The 20,542-nt window shown below is 45.9% G+C and overlaps 1 protein-coding gene across 1 annotated transcript in view; it reads left to right on the plus strand.

The window, feature by feature from the left end:
• The first annotated feature begins 1,693 nt into the window (after positions 1-1,693).
• lamc3 (laminin, gamma 3) overlaps positions 1,694-20,542 on the plus strand; it is a 106,987-nt gene continuing 88,138 nt past the window's right edge. The window contains exons 1-2 of the mRNA XM_056432134.1: positions 1,694-2,218; positions 11,059-11,363. Of these exons, the coding sequence (XP_056288109.1) occupies positions 1,831-2,218; positions 11,059-11,363 (693 nt within the window). The 5' untranslated portion in view covers positions 1,694-1,830. The remainder of the gene's footprint in view (positions 2,219-11,058; positions 11,364-20,542) is intronic.

Raw genomic sequence — 20,542 nt, forward strand, 5'->3', positions numbered from 1 at the left:
GGATGAATTCTGCAGCGTCATGCCGGGGAAAAAAAAGAAGTGACCCAGACGGCTGATGTCTCATGAAATGTTTCCACATCACTTCTTTTTTCTCTTCTTCTTCTTCTGGCATATTGTTCCAACACGTTCCCGCTCACCCATGGCAGCAGGTGTGTTCTCTCACACTGCACGTGGCGTGCAGGTGGCGTGTCGTAATGAACCTCCCCGTAGTGAATGAGGAGGATTAGATTATTCATTATGCCGGCTGATCCGCACACGGACGCTCTCATCCAGAAAGCCAGCGGAGGATTACACTGCAAATTGACGTTGCCCCTTTTTACAATGCCCCCCCCCCCCCCCCCCCCCCAGGGCAACACTGTCTGCAAACCCTCCTACCTTGCTGTTGTTTGCACACTGTCCTTGCTGTTGTGCTGCGTTCACACCAAAAAACGTTGCGAAATATTCGGCAAAGTAAAAATATTTCAATGGGGCAAATTTTCCGCGACATGCAATTCTGCGTTCCCCCCCTCCCCGTCAAAACCGTTCGCGTCTGTACGTAGGAGAACCATCCGCAGCGCTTTTGGTGTGAACGCAGCGTTAGCTTCGACCGCGGGAGCAGCCGACGCCATTTTGAGAGCCGCGTTGAGGCAACCGCCTCAATATTAGATATGCACTGTAAACATGTAGCATCTTCAAATGAAGTCTTTCTTTTGAAACACGACGACGCCTCTATACTCTTCACTGTAAACTAGCTATAGCATTCCCACCAATCAGTGACAAGTTACAACTACTCGCCATAGTTTCCCACTCATTTTAATTCACAGCTCCGTCCGAGCGGACGCTGCCGGACGAGGTTTGCATTCATGCGCCGAGCAGTTTGCATGAATGCAAACCAACTCTCCTCTCGGCTGATTTAAAATGGAGGATCCCGCCATTAACGAGCAGACGTGCACGGGAGCGGCGGCCGCGGGTCTCCGACGCCGCGATGCTCTTCACCGTAAACTAGCTATCGCATTCCCACCAATCGGTGACGAGTTACAATAACTCGCCACTCCGTTTAATTCACGGCGACGTGCGAGCAGTTTGCATGAATTACAATATAAATGCAAACCTACTGTCACTTTCACGCTGGCTGGGCCTCGAGTGGTTGTTGCTGAAAAAGCAATGGCAGCTGCTTCGCTCCTCTATTTCTTGCAAATAAATCGTCCCCTCGAGGTCACAGACGTCCCCTGAGAGACACATCTTTATGGAGATGACCCGAGCCGACAGTTTTTAGCACCTCTCGTGTTTCCGCTGCGAATCCCCGCAGTCAGCGTTTATCGGAGCGTCCTGCCGACCGCCGAGTGCATTCATCACCATATCGACGATATTCTGTTCGTCCCTGAACGCCCCCCCCCCCCCTCCCCCCTGATGCCCCGAGGGCATAACAACCTCACTCTCGTTTTTTACTTCTTTAAAGAGGCCGTTGAAGATGTTTCTCCTTGTCAAACGGCGTCAGCTCAAGCGAACAGGGGTGCAGCGCTCCTGTCGACCAGCAGGTGGAGAAGTTTTCAAGGCCTGTTTCTAGCCTCCTCCCCCCCCTCCTCCTCCTCCCCACCCCTGTCCCTCCTCTGGGTCTCATGCTGCCCCCCGATTGAGAGGAGGTCTTGCACAAACTTCATTCCAGTCCACAAAGGGAGAACACATGTCAGTGTAGACCAGCACCGCCCAGAGTCTGGACTCCTTTCTTGTGGTCGGATTACTTCTCTGCAGTCAGGGTCTTGCATGTGTTGGCGTCTTTGCATCCGAGTGCATGACTGTGAATGTGTGTGTGTGTGTGTGTGTGTGTGTGATTAGAAGTGTTTTGTAGACATGGAAACACACTTTGCCGTGAGCTCTCTTCTCCCGCTGCTCTTTTTTCTGCATCCCCACCGCCACCTCCTCCTCGCCGGCGCCGCCATGGACTCGTGCGTGGACGAGGACGGCGCGCCGAGCCGCTGCCTGCCCAGGTTCGAGAACGTGGCCTTCAATCGCACCGCGGTGGCGTCCAACGCGTGCGGCTCCCCGCCCGAAGACTACTGCATGCAGACCGGCTCCACGCGCTCCTGCCACCACTGTGACGCGTCGGCGCCGCACCTGAGCCACGGCGCCGGCCTCCTGACGGACTTCCACAGGAACGAGGAGCCCACGTGGTGGCAGAGCCAGTCCATGTACTACGGCGTCCAGCACCCCGGATCTGTCAACCTCACCCTCCACCTGGGTAAGAACGAGCTCGGCAGAACCCAACCCCCCCCCCCCCCAGAACGGACGGACTTCCCTCCACTTGTGTGTGTGTGTGTGTGTGTGTGCGTGTAACATATGATGATCAGCATTAGACGTATAGCGCTGGACGCAGGAGGCAGGTGGTTCCCAGTGTTAACCAGTCCGCTGATGGTATTTCACATCAGTCAGTGCACGTCAGGCGTCCTCGGGGGAGGGGGGGGGGGGGGGATGGGTAGAGTTGAACCTTCAGCACTTCTTTCACTTTTCTTTTTCTTCGCAAAGAGTTTCTCGGTGCATATTGCTCCGAGTGCTGCCGGTACACTCATGTGGAAATCTTTAATCTCAAACAGCTGTGCTTACCAATGCATTCTTCGTGTTGTTCAGTCGCGGCTCTGCACTGCACGTCCTCATAAACACACACACACACACACTTTAGCCCAGACGTGGCCCAAGACTTGGAAGTGTTTGTGCGTCTGGGAGACACACACTCTTGCATCTGGCGTGTCTAGATAGCGACTGAGTGATGGTTGACATTGTAGCCCACGTACCACCAGGGGTATTTGTGCTGAACCCTGTCTGGATCCGGATGCCTCAATACAGTCACGACTCGAGCTGGAGAGGGTTTTTTTGGTGGTTTTTTTAAGATATGAATTGGGCCAGAGCCCCATGTTCATGTTTCTTCATAGAAATGGATTGGGTCAGGACATGGCCAAATAATACCGTGCAACATAAGAATTCAAACGCTGTGCACTGACTTTCCAGGCAGGTACATTTCATTTCGTTGTTGTTATCTAAACACAATGTTCCTCCAGCGTGAAGTGAAGCGTGTAAGTCAAACATTTTTTCTTTTGTTGGGCATTTGAAAAGCTGGAGTAGCAGTCACTCACATGCATGGACAGCACACTGCATCTGGGCCAAGGCTCCTGGGTTGAAAGCTTCATTACAGGAAGAGAAATGTTTGGGTTTTCGGATTTAGTCGTTGCATAATGTGAAAACCATCAATTTAAATAATTAGACTTCACTTCCCTTAAACTGAAGCTGGGTCGTCGCAGTTCAAAACAAATATGCGACCATTATTCCTGCTTTAGTAATACCGAGTCTATGATTGCCTCCTTCACGCACTCTTTGACTCACTTTTTCCTTTTGCACACCCTGCGTATATATTTGCATTTGAAGACAGTTCTCGTTTCACAAACTTTTACGAGATCAGCTTGAGCCATTAGCGTCATTACCCCATTAGCATGCGGCGCAAAGCTGCTGGAATAAGTAACGCGGCACATTTGTCACTTTAACTGAATTAAATTGGGACGATTAATGTTACAAAGCAAGAATGAAATTACCTTTTCCTACTTTCATTTATTTGCTGAGCTGTGTTATTGCGTGGTGTGTGTGTGTGTGTGTGTGTGTGTGTGTGTGTGGGTGTGTGTGTGTGTGTGTAAAGGAATTTCTCAGCAAGGACGTACACAGGAAATTGGGACATTCTGAAAAATATTGCTCTGGGCCCCCTATATTTGTTGAACTATATAAACAATAATATCTAATGTGCATCTACATTTTTTCATTTATTTCAGGTTAAAGGTTGAAATCAGGATTTCTATGGTGTTAAATGTATTATGTGTGTTGGTTGTAATCTCCTCTCGCCCTGTAAATGAGCTATCCACTATAACAATACAGTATTTTACTCAACAAAGAGAAGTAAAAAGGGACTTTCCTGCGAACAACCCAAAACAAATAAACATTTGGACAATTAAACCGCCGTGTAATCCGAAATAAATAGTCCTACATTGTTGTCGAAACGCCAATTGGTTTAGTTGGATGAGAAGACCACTACCACTCTTTATTCATCCATTGAACATAAAGCAGATTGTTGGTTTAGCTGAGCATGAAAAATGTAATTAAATACAATTATGTAGTTATATTTTGTTTGTTGTCTTCTGCACCGCCACCATAAGGCAACACACACACACACACATGTTGTCAGGTTATAACCTTCAAGAAAGTGAATGAATCAGCATCTAGGCTTTTTCCCAAAATGTCAAATTCCTTCGTTGGGCACTTGGTAAACCGAAGATGGAAATCCATCAGCCTGAGCATGGTTCATTCTTTAGTGTATAGCATGCCGCACCATGACCATGTGAATGCATACAAATGTCACAAATGAAATGACAAAAATGACACAAATGACTATATGAACATCTATTTATTGAACTTTAACAAAACTGCAAAGTGCAAATGTAAAACAAATCTTTAATGTGTCTTGTTCATATATTGAAGCAATAATGATAACAAATAAAAAAGATGTCATGTGCTGTAAACAATGCAACTAGTAGAGGCGGCAAGGTGCTCAGTGTTGCCAGATTGGAAATGGTGAAGTATCATACCAAAGGCTCAAAATGGTTGTATTTGGAGGATAATTATCGTGTATCTGGCAACCCTGAGATCGGTCGACCAATGACTGTTCTCTATTCTGTCAGAGCTCGCGCAAGAAGGTGGAACGTAAGAGAGATACCATTTCCAAAACTTGTAAGGGGTAATAACTAGTTTGTGAAAGACCCAAAGAAACACAAATATCCGACGAAGCAAAATCCCGGACGTTTTTTGAATCCCTGCCGGACGCATTTTTTAGGTCTCAAAAAGAGGACATGTCCGGGGAAAAGTGGACGTCTGGAAAAGGGCCTTTGGTACGATACTTCACCATTTCCAATCTGGCAACACTGAGCAACTTGCCGCCTCCACTAGTTCATTGTTGTTTGTGCGGCATGCTATAAACTCCTACCAGCGCCGCCGCTCCCATCACGCGCACTACGCGCTGTGCGGAGGGCACCAAGTTCTGAGGGGGCTCAACAAAATAGGCAACAAAAAAATCCTCATAGTTATAATAATTATAATGCCGATATTATTTCAGTCTAGAAATATTAGGCACCTTTTAGGCATGTATATCACAAAACAGGCAGAACAAGAGAGATGTTTATTCGCTCAGCACCCCCCCCCCCCCCCAGACGAAGTGTCCTCTTTTTCACAAACTCAAATCTGGTCACCCTACGTTAGCTAACTCGGTGTTTGGTTGGACTCAGTCAGGGAAGACAGTTGCTCATCAAAAAACTTTTCTTATTTATATATTTCCTGTCTCCTCTTTCCTCCTCTGTTCCGGTTGGAGTGTGAAGCTCCTCTTCAAAGGGAAACAAAGAGATGACAGAAATTGAACATACAAACTTTAACCGTAGTCAAAACTGTTTTGTGACACGCTTCCGAAAAGCAAGCGGGGCCTCCATCAGATAGAGGATATTGATTATTTTTTTTCAATAGCAAGTTAGATGTACGGCTATGTTATGACGCTTTTTGGAGAAAGGCTGCCAATGTTGCTGCTCCGCGTTGTCTGGAGGGTTTTTGATATTCTTCAGACAATCCCAACACCCACATGTCCGTCTCCTCTCGGACTAAATTGACCTTTGCCCCCCTCTCCCAAACGTGTGTTTTACCCGATCCGACGCTTTGGAATATTATTCTGGCATCCTCAAAATGATTGCTGATTCTGTTTTCTTAGCACGCAGTTTTTATGTGAATGGCTATCCTGCAATGTTGGATGTGTGGCCGCCGCTTTGGTCCCCACATGAAAGCTCTGCGATCCATCTGGGTCGCTGGTGGGGGGTGTCTTTCGACAATACTGTTTTCCTTTGCCTCTCCAAACCAAACAAGCTCTCTCTGAAAGGGAATACAGGCAAATGCTGGGACGATAAACACAGCAGTCGGATGCGGGGACACATATTGCAGCCAGGTCAGAGTGGAGGAGGAGGAGGAGGAGGGCTGCTTCAAGGGGAGTAAACAAAACATAATGAGGAAAAAGGGGGTAGAATAAAGAAAACACTGCGCGGTTTAGCTGGTAAGGAATTGGGGTCAGGATTTTCCCACAAAGACTCGTTGAGATCCACACGGCCTGAGCAGCTGGTTCTCATTCAGTCGGAGACGAGCAGCTTCCTGTCTCGATGTAAAACAATGATAAAATAAAAGGGTCTGACGCTCTCGCAGGCAGAATATCGGCCTGCACATGAGTCACGATGCTCGACTTCGTCCGCCATCTTTGAGACGCAGCGTGACTGGAAGAAAAAATCGGCACAAAAAAAAATGTTAAATCTCCGTTTAGATGAGTAAACATATCGTAAATATTGAGTCTACGGGACTTGCTGTGTAGTCTCAGCCCGCCTCGGTCCAGGTGGACGAGAGCAGCTGTGTTGAGTTGACACTAATGACTCAGAGGAGGGTCAGACGCTGCTCCCGCAGCAGCTTTACACTCTTAAAGTCTGCATCCAAACACGCTTCTTTTTCCTCCCGTTAGTGACGCTTCAGCCGGATCCGATTCGGCATCGGCGTCACGAAGTTACACACCGTGCTGCTCTCCTCGGTTCACGGACCAGAGAACGGGCAAACAAAGAGAGACTCATGCTCTGAACGGCCAAAGAAAACGTGTGAATTCTATTCCAGGGTGTATTTGATCTGGTAGTATATGTGGTTATTTAGCTTGGTTAGGATCTGGTTGCTAAAATCCCTCTTTGTCGTGCCACACACACTCTGATAAATGCTTTAAAGTATGCACTCCTGAAAGAGGAACAACCACAAATCATGAAACTTTGTGCATAACAACGACACACAAAGATCCTTTGCAATTAGTCGGCGTGTCATCACGGGATATCCGACAAATGTTTCATCTTCCCGCCTCTTTTCATGCTTTTTTTCTTTTTGCCTCGGCCCCAGCGGCGGGGGCGGAGCTCACCTCATTGCGGGGAGTAAATGAAAAGCTGATGATCTCGGGGCTCCTAAAGGAAAGATACCATTAGAGATATCGTGCTGCAGAGATCGGAGACGGAGACGCTTCTCCGCCTAGCTGACTCGGCAGAATATGTTAAAAAGAGCAACAGATGTTGTTACGGCGGTGGCGGTGGATGGCGTCGCTCGATGGATTGTGCAGAGCAGGCAGAGACTTGGTATCTAATGATGTGGGGGGGGGGGGGGGGAAGGACCCCAAGAGTGCAATGAAGACGCCCCCGCCAGGAGGGTTTCTTCATGTCATGTCGATATGACATCGGGCTTGACTCTGAATCTGTGTTCGTGTATATTCGAGTACGCGTTACTCGCCTCCACGACACGGCTCCGGGTTTACAGTTTCAAGTGTCCACAGCGAGTAGACAACGGGAGAAAATGACACACATTCGATCACGAAGAAGGCCCCCGGCTCTCTGTTTGCTCCGAGATTAGGAGGAAAGAGAAGATGTCATCTTTCATACGAAACCCAAATAAGGACGACGGGCTAAGTCCCCCCACAGGGACGCCGCTGCAGGCAAACGCTGCCAAATAATTCAAGCCACCTGAGTATACAAAATGTGGAAAAAAAGGATGTTCGAAGGCATTTCTTTTCCAACCCCACACCCGTCCCCCATTGCCTCAACTTATTATGCACCTTAAAAAAAAGAATGCTAGAATGCAACACCAATTACATGACGACAGAGTCGGATCTGCTGAATCCCCCCAAATAACTTGGGTATGCTATGTATGTACACTACCGTTCAAAAGTTTGGGATCACCCAGACAATTTCGAGTTTTCCATGAAAACTCACACTTTTATTTATCAAATGAGTTGCAAAATGTATAGAAAATATAGTCAAGACATTGACAAGGTTAGAAATAATGATTTGTATTTGAAGTATTAATTTTTTTCTTCAAACTTTGCTTTCGTCAAAGAATGCTCCTTTTGCAGCAATTACAGCATTGCAGACCTTTGGCATTCTAGCTGTTAATTTGTTGAGGTAATCTGTTGAAATGTCACCCCACGCTTCATGAAGCACCTGCCACAAGTTGGATTGGCTTGATGGGCACTTCTTGCGGACCATACGGTCAAGCTGCTCCCACAACAGCTCAATGGGGTTGAGATCTGGTGACTGTGCTGGCCACTCCATTACAGACAGCAGACCAGCTGCCTGCTTCTTCCCTCAATAGTTCTTGCACAATGTGGAGGTGTGCTTTGGGTCATTGTCCTGTTGGAGGAGGAAATTGGCTCCAATCAAGCGCTGCCCACAGGGTATGGCATGGCGTTGCAAAATGGAGTGATAGCCTTCCTTATTTAAAATCCCTTTACCTGGTACAAATCTCCCACTTTACCAGCACCAAAGCAGCCCCAGACCATCACATGACCTCCACCATGCTTGACAGATGGTGTCAGGCACTCTTCCAGCATCTTTTCACCTGTTCTGCATCTCACAAATGTTCTTCTGTGTGATCCAAACACCTCAAACTTGGATTCATCTGTCCATAACACCTTTTTCCAATCTTCCTCTGTCCAATGCCTGTGTTCTTTTGCCCATACCAATCTTTTCTTTTATTGGCCAGTCTCAGATATGGCTTTTCTTTGCCACTCTGCCTAGAAGGCCAGCATCCCGGAGTCGCCTCTTCACTGTCGACGTTGACACTGGCGTTTTGGGTACCATTTAAAGAAGCTGCCAGTTGAGGACCTGTGAGGCGCCTATTTCTCAAACTAGAGACTCTAATGTACTTGTCTTCTTGCTGAGTTGTGCACCGGGGCCTCCCACTTCTCTTTCTGCTCTGGTTAGAGCCCGTTTGTGCTGTTCTCTGAAGGGAGTAGTACACACCGCTGTAGGACATTTTCAGTTTCTTTGCAATTTCTCGCATGGAATAGCCTTCATTTCTAAGAACAAGAATAGACTGGCGAATTTCACATGAAAGTTCTTTTTTTCTGGCCATTTTGAGAGTCTTATCGAACCCACAAATGTGATGCTCCAGATAATCAACTAGCTCAAAGGAAGGCCAGTTTTATAGCTTCTCTCATCAGCAAAACAGTTTTCAGCTGTGCTAACATAATTGCACAAGGGTTTTCAAGAGTTTTCTAATAAGATATTAGTCTTCTAAGGCGATTAGCAAACACAATGTACCATTAGAACACTGGAGTGATAGTTGTTGGAAATGGGCCTCTATACACCGATGGAGATATTTCATTAGAAACCAGACGTTTCCACCTAGAATAGTCATATACCACATTAACAATGTATAGAGTGTATTTCTGATTGATTTAATGTTATCTTCATTGAAAAAAACAATGCTTTTCTTTGAAAAATAAGGACATTTCTAAGTGATCCCAAACTTTTGAACGGTAGTGTATATATATTAGGGCTGTCAATCGATTTAAAAAAATTAACTAATTAATCGCACATTTTGAAATTCATTAATCGCGATTCAAAGTTTTTTTCTTCTTCTTTTTAAAGACAAAACTTCACACAGAGCTGTGTTTTCAAAGAGGCTCCTACATATAAAGTGTCAGCGAGGTATTTAATATTGTGGATGATAAATTGTTTCTTCAGTGAAACATCCAGATTAGTAAAAAAAAAGAAGTATATTGAGACCCCATTGGTCCTGTCATCTTTAACACTGAACAGCAGCAGAACCAGTGGCCTTGGTAACTGACTGACATTCAAATATGTCACGTTAACCCTCTGGAGGCTGGGCTCATTTTCTCCATTTTACAAAAAAAAATTATTCACCTTTTAAAGGCGTTTGCATATGACACATACCCACGTGTTATACATCAAACATTCCAGAACAATCTCAGCTCTATTCAATGAGGCTCAGTTGTCCTCGCGCCGTATTCTCTTGTTCTCTGACTGACAGGTTGCGAATGAGCTTCACCTGTTTTGGTGGGTCGGTCATTGGTTGTTTTTTTCGCAAAATGTTGACAGACAAACGGATTGACAAATCACGTTGAAGGTTTCGTGTGACGAGTTCTTCCCGCGCCGCGTCACCCGACACGTCGCCCCTTCGTTCCTCTGTGTATCAGAGGGGGAGACAGGAGGAAGGAGAGCAGGAGGAAACCCGACTGATTCATCCACGAGTTTAAACTGATTTCTGCTTCTTAGTTTCGCGGAGAAATAATTGTTTTCAAAACGGAAACAGTGTTAAACCATACTGCCGCGGTTTGACACTCAGAGGAGTGTAAAAACTTCAAGGCACACCGGAAGTAAACAAAGTTGCGTTAATTGCGTTAAAATATTTTAGTGCGTTAACGCGGCCAAATTAATCGCATAGATTAACACGTTAACGCTGACAGCCCTAATATATATATACATATATATATATATGTATATATATATCCTCGTTTTTGGTGCAGATCTTCTTCCGGATGAGATTTGGACTCCGAAACCAATTTTCCTTCTTCCCAGATTTTTAGGTAGAATACAAATCTATGAAAAGGTCTCCACCTCGTAAAAACAAATGGCTGATACGATATACAACTAAAACCTCACGTTTGATATATGAATCAATACGTTTAATACTGACCCCCCCCCCCCATGTTTGACCAATCACGTTTCCATCGATCTCACCTGTTGCTTCTCTCCCCGTCGCACTCCGGTGTTGCGTCACATCCATCGTGAGTCTGCAGCCTTGTTATCGTGCACTCACTGGACTACTCTCTCCCGCAGTTATTGTAATAATAAGAACAAATAAGTGTCGTTTTTTCCCTTCTTTTTGACCTATGTTTCACTTCTGGGGCCCCCTTGATGATTTGGATAATGAGAACATGATCCCAGGTATTCTTCTACTGCGGCATGAGCAACATCCTGCATGGAGGCGCGGGGGCATTAAGCCTGTGCCCCATTGTTTCCCTTCCTTTTTATAAGACAATTATGTATTTTTCTCCTGCGCCCTAAACTCTCACCGCTGCAGTATTCGTCTCTTACATAACCAGCGCAGAGCTAACTGTGTAACTACAGAGCATCTCGTTGCAGCACTAGTTCTCTTCCATTCAGAAGCTAATCGTGTGCATCTGTTTCCCTGCAGGGAAGGCCTTCGAGATAACCTACATACGGTTGAAATTCTACACCAGTCGGCCGGAGAGCTTCGCCATCTACAAGCGCACGGAGGAAGGCGGGCCGTGGACGCCGTACCAGTTCTACAGCGCCTCCTGCGCGAAGACGTACGGGAAGGACGCCAAGGCGTACATCCGGCCGGGAGACGACGAGAGGACGGCGTCGTGCACCGACGAGTTCAGCGACATCTCCCCCCTCACCGGGGGGAACGTGGCGTTCTCCACCCTGGAGGGACGGCCCAGTGCCTACAACTTCGACCAGAGCGCGGTGCTGAAGGTGAGGAGGGCAAACACTTAGCTTGTGTATTTTATTTATTTTTACCTTCGCATTGAAAATGCCGAAAGGTTATGTTTTGATCGCCGTGTATGTATTTATTTATTTATTTATTTATTTGTATGCGTGTTATTCGCAAAACTCAAAAAGTATTGAACCGAATCGCATGAAATTTGGTGGGATGATTGTTTATTATCCGGGGACCAGTTGATTAGATTTTGGGATCGATCGGGTCAAAGGTCAAGGTCAAAGGTCATGAACAGGTCAAAATCTTTCGCAGAACTCAAAAAGTATTGAACCGAATCGCATGGAATTTGGTGGGATGATTGGTTATTATCCGGGGACCAGTTGATTAGATTTTGGGATCGATCGGGTCAAAGGTCAAGGTCAAAGGTCATGAACAGGTCAAATCTTCTTGAATCACATGGAATTTGGTGGGATGATTGCTTATTATCCGGGGACCATTTGATTAGATTTTGGGATCAATCGGGTCAAAGGTCAAGGTCAAGGTCATGGAAAGGTCAACATCTTTTTTTTACCATAGCACGATACATTTTTGTCCAATTGGCATGCAACTAATGCCAACATTTTCATAATTCAATGCCCAATCTTGTGATATGCGAAGGTATGCGCTCTACCGAGTGCTCGTTCTAGTTATAAATGTAATGGCTGTGATGAGTCTTATTTTTTATTTTGCCTGTGTATTTTTGGGTTGACCCAGACGTTATCATCTCCACTCAACATTGTTGGACTGCAGTGGGAAAAAAAATATTAAATATTTCTTAGAAGAGACAAATATGAAAAACTGTCTCAAAAGAATGTGTTATTTAAAAAAAAAAAGGATTTAAATGTATTTAACCAGGAAATGCCTCATTGAGATTGAACATCTTTTTATAAGAGACATAAAGTTTTTGTGTAACTTTATTTATTTTTATAAATTAATGGCTGTGATGATTTTTTTGGGATTTAACAGACATTAATCTAACAACAACATTGTTGTACTGCAATGGAAAAAAATCTATAAAATATTTCTTTGAAGAGAGAAATATTTGATGGGGAGTAAATATGAACAACTGTCCCAAAAAAAAGTGTTATTAAAAGAAAAAAGGATTTAAATGTATTTAACCAGGAAAAGCCTGAAGCTGAATTAATGGTGGGCTCTTTTTCGAGGGTGACCTGGCCATCTTTAGGTTGCGAGTGAGAAGAAGAAATAAAGCCGTCATTAAGACCCGCCCCCTGCGTTGCGTTGTATTGACAACCAGCCGGGAGCAACCGGATGAATAAATCTATAACGTCCACTTCCTGTTGAACAGGAAGTGGACGTTATAGAAGTTCTGTCCCTCCTCCCAGTGCCGTCTGCATGCCGCTATTTTTACAGCTCGTCTCTATAATAACAAAGAATCGACCATCGCCGCGTCGCGGACGCACGTCTTTCGAACGTCACTCTTCAATTAGTTCAGCACATGCATGCCGCCGTGAAATTGCCCCTCCCCCGCCCCCTCTCGCGTTAGCTAATGACAACCTATTCGATTCCTCCGCGTGACCTTTCTCCCGCGATGTTGTGAGGGGAATCGGTTCGGCGGTACGAGACTCCGCCGCCTCACGTACAGGAAGCTGTCCTCCTCCACATCATTAAATGAGAAGAGGAAGGGGAGGAAGGTGTCTCGTGGCGCGTAGACGTGGTGTAACCCCGCGTGTAGCCACGACGCATGGAGGCGGAAACTTCATAAAAAACTTAAAGTAACAGCGAGGGGATTTTCTGGAGGATGGGAGACGCTCAGTGTATCTGCAGTGTGCTGCGTGCGGTCTGTAAAGAAATCAATAGAAAGGTGATTTAGCCGTAGAGCTACACCTGGATTCCAACACGCCTCTCGGCCCGCTCTCGATGTCTTGAAAATGATGAAATATGAAATCTCTGAATGCGGCGTTCGATGAAAAACTGGAGAGCGACTCGGAGCAGATGGATGCCGGCGCTCGTGTTATACGACCGTTACTTTTTACAGGGTTCATGGAAAACCTGGATAAGTCATGGAATTTTAAAAAATGGTTATTTCAGGGCCTGGAAAATGGAAGAGAGAAAATAAAATCTCAAAAAATTTGGAAAAGTCATTTGCATTGACACAGTTTGATTAAAAGAATAAATATTTATGTTAACATTTATTCTTTTAATCAAACTATTGTCTCTCATTCATTTGTGTCATACAAGGTATATACTCATATATACATGGAGATTTCACAACATTTTTGGACATGGAAATTTGCATTTAAAGTTTGATTAAAATAATAAATATTTATATAAACATTCATTTTTTTAATCAAACTATTGTCTCTCATTAATTTGTGTTATACAAGGTATATACCTACTCATGTATACACGGACATGTTTGGACATGGAAATTTGCATTTAAAGTTGGATTAAAAGAATAAATACTTCTATAGAAATGTTTTCCTTTAATCAAACTATTGTCTCTCATTTATTTATGTCATTTAAGGGAAAGACTCGTGTATACACGGAGATTTCACAACATTTTTGGACATGGAAATGTGCATTTAAAGTTTGATTAAAAGAATAAATACTCCATTTATTTCTTTAATCAAAATGTTCGGTCATGGAAATTTGGTTTAAAGTCCTTGAAACCCATTGGTCCACATGGTTATGAACCCTGCTTGTGACTCATTGTATTCAGTTTGTGCAACGTGAGGCTGGATATAAACAAACTACATCTTCTAATGCGCAACATGCACATTGTGAGCGGCTGAGTTTGTCTCTGATAAGGATCGGCTGTGACGCCACGTTTGTTTTATTTGCACTAAATCCAGTGGCGGCTGGTGAATTTTTTTTGGGGGGGGGGCGCAGTTGGGCGACGCGGTTTAAATAGCACTCAACAATGAGAAGAAAAGAGGTTTTGAGTAGAATATTGTAAAAAACAAAGCTTTATTTCAAGAAAACACCGTGCTCAACACTGTCCAATAACAACTATCAACACACTGTAACTTTGGGCATGAGAGGTTCAGAGCAGCTTTAAGGAACATTGGGTTGGATTTCAGAGGTTTGCAAAATAAAAGAGTTTCACCCTCACATGAAAGAGGTTCAGAGCAGAATAGAGTCAGAAAGAGATCACATGTTACATTGGGTGTTTGACAGAGTAGACCCACTACTGTAAAGACAAGTAGCCCTCCTCTCTTTAAAGTTGGCAAACTTCTCAATAACTCTCTGGTTAAAGTCAATCATATCTGTGACGAGCCTGCTTCTATTATTCTTGAGGGAATGCGTCTGTTTTTCAGAACTTCTTCGTTGTGTTTTCGATGCCAGTTCGGTCTCCTTCTGCTGCTCTGCTCTGCAAACAGGGTTAGCTTCAGGCTGTTAGCGAGTCAGCTTCATGCTGTTAGCTAGATAACTGCGGCAAGATTTGTGCTTTACACTTGTCTGAAGCTCTTTAGATCCCTCCCCCCGTTGTAGTCCAGAGAGTTTCAGTCCCAGGACTTTGGAACAACAGACAGGGGAAACTAAACAGCGCATTACTCACTGAGCCTCCAGCTAACCAGCTCCGGTTAGCAGCCTGCTCGCGTAGCTCCGTGGAGCTCTCTGGCTGAGGGAACGATACCGGTCTCTGATTGGCCGAATAGTCCAACCACGTGAAATAAGAAACCATGTGATTGGCCTGGGCTCACATTTTTGCGCCCCAAGATTCACGTTTCATCCGCCAATGAGAAGCCGTCCTTGCCGAAACGACCGTGAAATGTTTGCTCGCTGCCGCACGCACACGTTGGGCCGGTGCCCCGAAAATAGGGAGGGGCTTCTCTCCGTGATGATGAGTGGCGATATATTATTTATGTCACATTTAAGTGGTTGTTGACAGGGGCTGACGGTCTCCCACACACATTTAGCGCGTCAACACGGTATATTTACTATTTAAATGATTTGGTATATAATGTTTTTTGACAGTATATATTATATTTTGTTCTTCTTCTTTTTTTTTTCATCTCAAAATTTTAAGAGGGGCTGCGCCCTAGCGCCCTCTATGGACGCACCGCCACTGACTAAACCTCATGAAAGCGCCGTGAGATTTCAGAAGCGGAGCCGAGTGATGGGGCTGACAGGCCCCGAGGGCTACATGTGGTATCTGCCTGCACACATACCTTGTACCCCCCTTATACACACATGCCTTCTGTGTGCCCGGATGCTGTCTTCTCATAAACCCCTCCCCCGTCCCCCCCTATCCCTCCCATCAACCCACGGCACTTTGACTGGGTGACATCCGTAAAATCCCCTACGGAGTAGAAAGCAGGCAGCGTTCCTCAAGAGTCCTCCCCATTTTTTAACTGGGAAAAGATGAAGATGGCGAAGCCACATCAGCTCTCAAGCGTTAGCTAAGCCGCACTGAGGAGCAGAGTAGAGACTTTTCTTCTTCTTTTTTTTATAGATCCTCCAGAGGAAAATGCACCGTTGGATTAGCTTCAGTGTTATTTCGGTGCACATGTGTGTGACAGACCACATTAAAGAGGAGCCGGTGCTGGATTTGGTCCTTAATCTGCCCGGCGATTCTATTCGTATCCGTCTCGCTTGGACAACGCAAAAAAAGGAGAGTGAATGAAAAAAATAAAACATATTTATGTTGCTTACCAACTGTCCAACTCGGTAAGTTTCCACAAGCACCAGGATGTTCATCATCAGAGGTTTTTTTTAATACTTTGCTTCACATCCCCGCGGCTGTTGTGAAATGCCTTCAAGAAAGAGGTTGCAGCCGCCTGGTTTCCGTGTTCAGAGATTATTAAACTGTCCTCTCTCTTGATTAATCCCTTCACACCAGTCTTCTACCGCTGTATCCATCTGTTATATAATTGTGGAACAATAACAGACTGGAGAGCCGAGATTTGTGGGACGTACAGAAATGAGCCTTTTGCGGTAAATTTTGCAAAGCATTTCTGTTTTAACTTGGAATTTACATGCATGAAATAAATCTTACCATCAAAGTATTATGTGGGATTTAAGGAATTAGGAGACGAGAGAATTAGCGAGGGTGGCATAGAAACCGGTAGTCTGAGTCTGAGAAATGGTACCGTGGTCGGGGTGGACTCGCCTTAATATCCAATGTAATAACATCGTAATAACATGCTAAGCTAATGCTACACGTAGTGACCACTATACACGCTAAACGTCGCCACGGTGAGCACGTGTGATCCTGTTATAGTCGACACGGAGGTGGCGCCGTTGAACCCTGCGACATCATGAGAGTTATTGTACTTGAAGGTCCTCTTTTGGCATCTACAATAACATATTATAAAAAATTAAAAAATAGCACGCTACATTAGAGCCTGTTGAATCACTGATGGACGCCAATGGATCCAAGAGCACTTCCACTATAGCCACAGCTCTTCTGGTTCTGGCTTCTGTTCCTCTGTGATCATTGCTGTTGTGGGGGGAAATAAATAATCAATAAATGTACGCATTAGTCAGTGTGGGGTTAAGCTCAGCACTATTCTTTTGAAAAGATATCTAGATTTGCATGTTTTCCTGCCGCTAATTCAATTACATTCTATTATGGCAGTTTTGCACAAAACATTATGTAATATCTGTCCCAGGGCGTCAAATCTCAGGTCAATTGTAAATTCCCGATTTCATGAAATAGGATTGAATCATTTATTTTCTGTTCAAAAAGTAATTAAGATCACTATCATTACGTCACTATCAGATCCCATGTATCAAGATATGAACACCGCTGTTACAAATATTATAATAATGTAGAAAAGAAAAATAAATATATCTGAACTCGGTGTACATTTTTGCTATGTACACATAGTTATTGAATAGATAGCTTCTGCAACATACATTTGCAGTTGAGTAAGATTGAATACGATAATTACATCTTTATTCATATTGCTATGAGTTGCAGGATTGTTCCATTCATATCAGCCTCTGATTGCTGGTTTTGATTGTAATTACTGTGTTGATATAAGACCAGCCTTTCCTTTATTTTCTATTCTCGTATAAACGAGATTTTTTTTCTTTCCCCCTTACAAGTTGCAGTTTTGAATAAAAAAACTTTAATACTGTTTCATAACAACAGGGCATATTGCATGTTCTCATCTCATACACCTCTTGACCCTTTAGAGGTTTTTAATGTCATGGTAAAGACAGACGCGGGTGATCCTTAAAAGAGGCCTTACTTGCATTAAGACCCACCCACTAATGGTGACGCCGGCTGGATTTTTAGTATGTGTTGGATGACATCGACCCAGTGATTGTAAAGCTGTGGAGGATCAATATAAAGCCAGAATACAGAGATTGGGTGGTAAATCTCTCCTCCAGACGCGTCTCCTTCACTCCACCTTCCCTCGGCGCCTTCCTCTTAAACAACGAGATGAGGAGAGCCATAATTGACTGTGATCCGTTCTCCCATTAGTATAAAAGGTGGATCAATTGCACAATTTCTCTCATTAAATCTCTGATTCCCATTCTATTTTTGGGAGGCCGGCGGGAGTCGTGAGCAAAAGACAAAAAAAACCACATCAATGTCGGGGGAATGTTTAGAATATTCATTTTTCCTTGCAGTGAATCATCAAACAGACAAAAAAAAGGGTGGTGGTGGTGGTGCAAGCTCTTCTTTCATGACGACATACTGGTTGCCAGTTGAGCCACGAAATCCTAGAAAAACAACAAGCAGCAAACGGGCAACTCGATACGAAGGTCGAGGTGGAGAGCAGCACTCGATACGATTCCCACGACGGGCACTTTATTTCCTGAATACAAAATGAAGGGCGTGAAAAGGAGGGAGGAGAGGTCAACGGAGAAGAAGAGGGAGTACGAGTAAAGGTTATGATAGCTATTGGTTTTGAACAATAAATACAAAACGAATTTAAAATAGTTTAAATTCTTTCACCGGGGTAATGCACTGCAAAAAAATAAATTCAAAAACACTCAGTAAAGCTACTGCAATTCTGTCATTACCAGCTCTCTGCAGACGTTGTAGGACTTTTCCTCTATCGCCACCTGCAGGTCAACTTTTTAATTGGCCCTACAAATATTCAAATATCGGCTGAAATAATAACACAATGACACAATGACATAATTACACAATGACACAATGACATAATTACACAATGACACAATTACACTATGACACAATGACACTATGACATAATGACACAATGACATCATGACATAATGACACAGTGACACAATGACATTATGACACAATGACATTATGACACAATGACATAATGACATAATGACACAATGACACAGTGACACAATGACATAATGACACAATGACACAATGACATAATACCGTCAGCCTGCGGTTTACTGTGCATTGAGTGGGATTAGCTAAACCTAGCGCACTAACAGGCTTAACATAACTGTGGCAGCGGGGGGTGTTTAAGCTCGGCTGCAGAGTGGGTGGAGCGGGGGTGTGGTTCAGGGAACGGTGTCTGATTGTCATCAGCTGGTCTGATTGTCATCAGACCAGCTGATGACAATCTGGGTTTGTGTATCTGCGAGGCTCTGTCCCCATAAAGGAGCTGGACAGGAGGAAGAGGGGAGCCATGAGCAGAGACACAGTCGGCGGTCAGAGCGCTCAAATAAAACACGTTACCAACGTTCCCTCTGGTTGCGCATTCCTTGGGGCTTAGGGGGGGGAAAACCTACCGGTGACGGCCACGAACCTGTCACACTGGAGCCAAACGTGGGACCCCTTTAAAAAAAAATTTTTTTTTTACAAAATAGATTTTTTTTTCTCGCCTCAAATGGAGAGCGTCGAACAAGACCCAGATCTGCCAACCCAGCACGTGATGTTGCTGGGGCAGATGCTGTGTCAGATGGCAGCAACGATGAAGGACCGGGCGGAGGCAGACCGGCAGATACTGGAGAGGCTCCTGGTCCAGGCAGAGGAGCAGACTCGGGCCCTGGAACTGCTCGCCGCCCAGACCGCGGCGGCTACACCTATCCCTTCCACCTGGGCGGGTGGAGCTTAAGAAAATGACGGCGGAGGACGACGACAGTCATTTTTGGAGACGTTCGAGACGGTGGCGGAGGCATGCGGCTGGCCAGCGGGGGAGTGGGCGGTGCGCCTCCTGCCCCTGCTCACCGGGGAGGCGCAGACTGCGGCCCTGGGCCTTCCCCCAGCTTCACGCCACAGTTACACGGACGTGCGGAAGGCGGTGATAGATCGGCTGGGGCTGACTCCTGAGGATCACCGGCGGCGGTTCCGCGAGACGACGATGGGGCCCGATGACCGGCCATTCGCATACGCGCAACGGCTGAGGGACGCCGCGACGAGGTGGCTGCAGCCCGGGAGCACAAGAGGGGCGCAGGCGGTGGCAGAACGGGCGATCCTGGAGCAGTTTGTTGGAGGGTTGCCGGCGGAAACGTCGACGTGGGTCTGCTGCCACCGCCCAACATCGCTGGAGGCCGCCGTCACGCTGGCGGAGGACCACCTGGCGGTGCACCCCGGCGGCCAGGCAGACAGCGACGGCGCACTGGCTCCGGCCAAGCCGATGCAGACCCTGACGCGACCCATACCGGCCCCAGTAAACAACGGCACCCTTCCCAACCCACAGGTAGTCCCTCAAACGCCAGGGCAGGAGTGTTGGAGGTGCAGGCAGCCCGGACACATCCGGCGGGAGTGTCCGCTGATGGAGGTGGGCCAGGTGATCCGGGTTGCCGGCTCTCCAACACCCTCCCCAGGTCCGGGAGCGACATACCGTGTACCGGTAAGAATCCAGGGGGGTATACATCAGGCAATGGTGGATTCCGGCTGTACACAGTCTATGATCCACCAGAGCCTGGTTCGACCAGGGGCATTGGTGGAGGCATTGTGGGTGAAGATAAGGTGTGTGCATGGGGACATTCACGAGTATCCCATCGTGTCAGTGGAAATTAGACATGGGGGTAAAAAGCATAACGTGAAGGTTGCGGTTAGCTCCCGCCTTACGCACCCCTTAATCTTGGGAACCGATTGGCCGGGCATTGATAAGTTAATGGGGAAGGCTGCGGGGGTGCGTTCACGGCAGACAGGGTCATGCGGTGTGTGCGCCGTGCTCAGCGGTGACGCGAGGTTGTCCGACACTGCAGACGGGGAGGGGGAACCGGTGGAGCCTCCTATGGCGACTCCTCCGGCTCCCGAGTTTCACTCCATGGAAGATTTTCCACTCGAGCAGTCTCGGGACGATACTCTACGCTC

Source organism: Pseudoliparis swirei, chromosome 15, assembly GCF_029220125.1.
Source record: "Pseudoliparis swirei isolate HS2019 ecotype Mariana Trench chromosome 15, NWPU_hadal_v1, whole genome shotgun sequence".
NCBI lineage: Eukaryota > Metazoa > Chordata > Actinopteri > Perciformes > Liparidae > Pseudoliparis > Pseudoliparis swirei.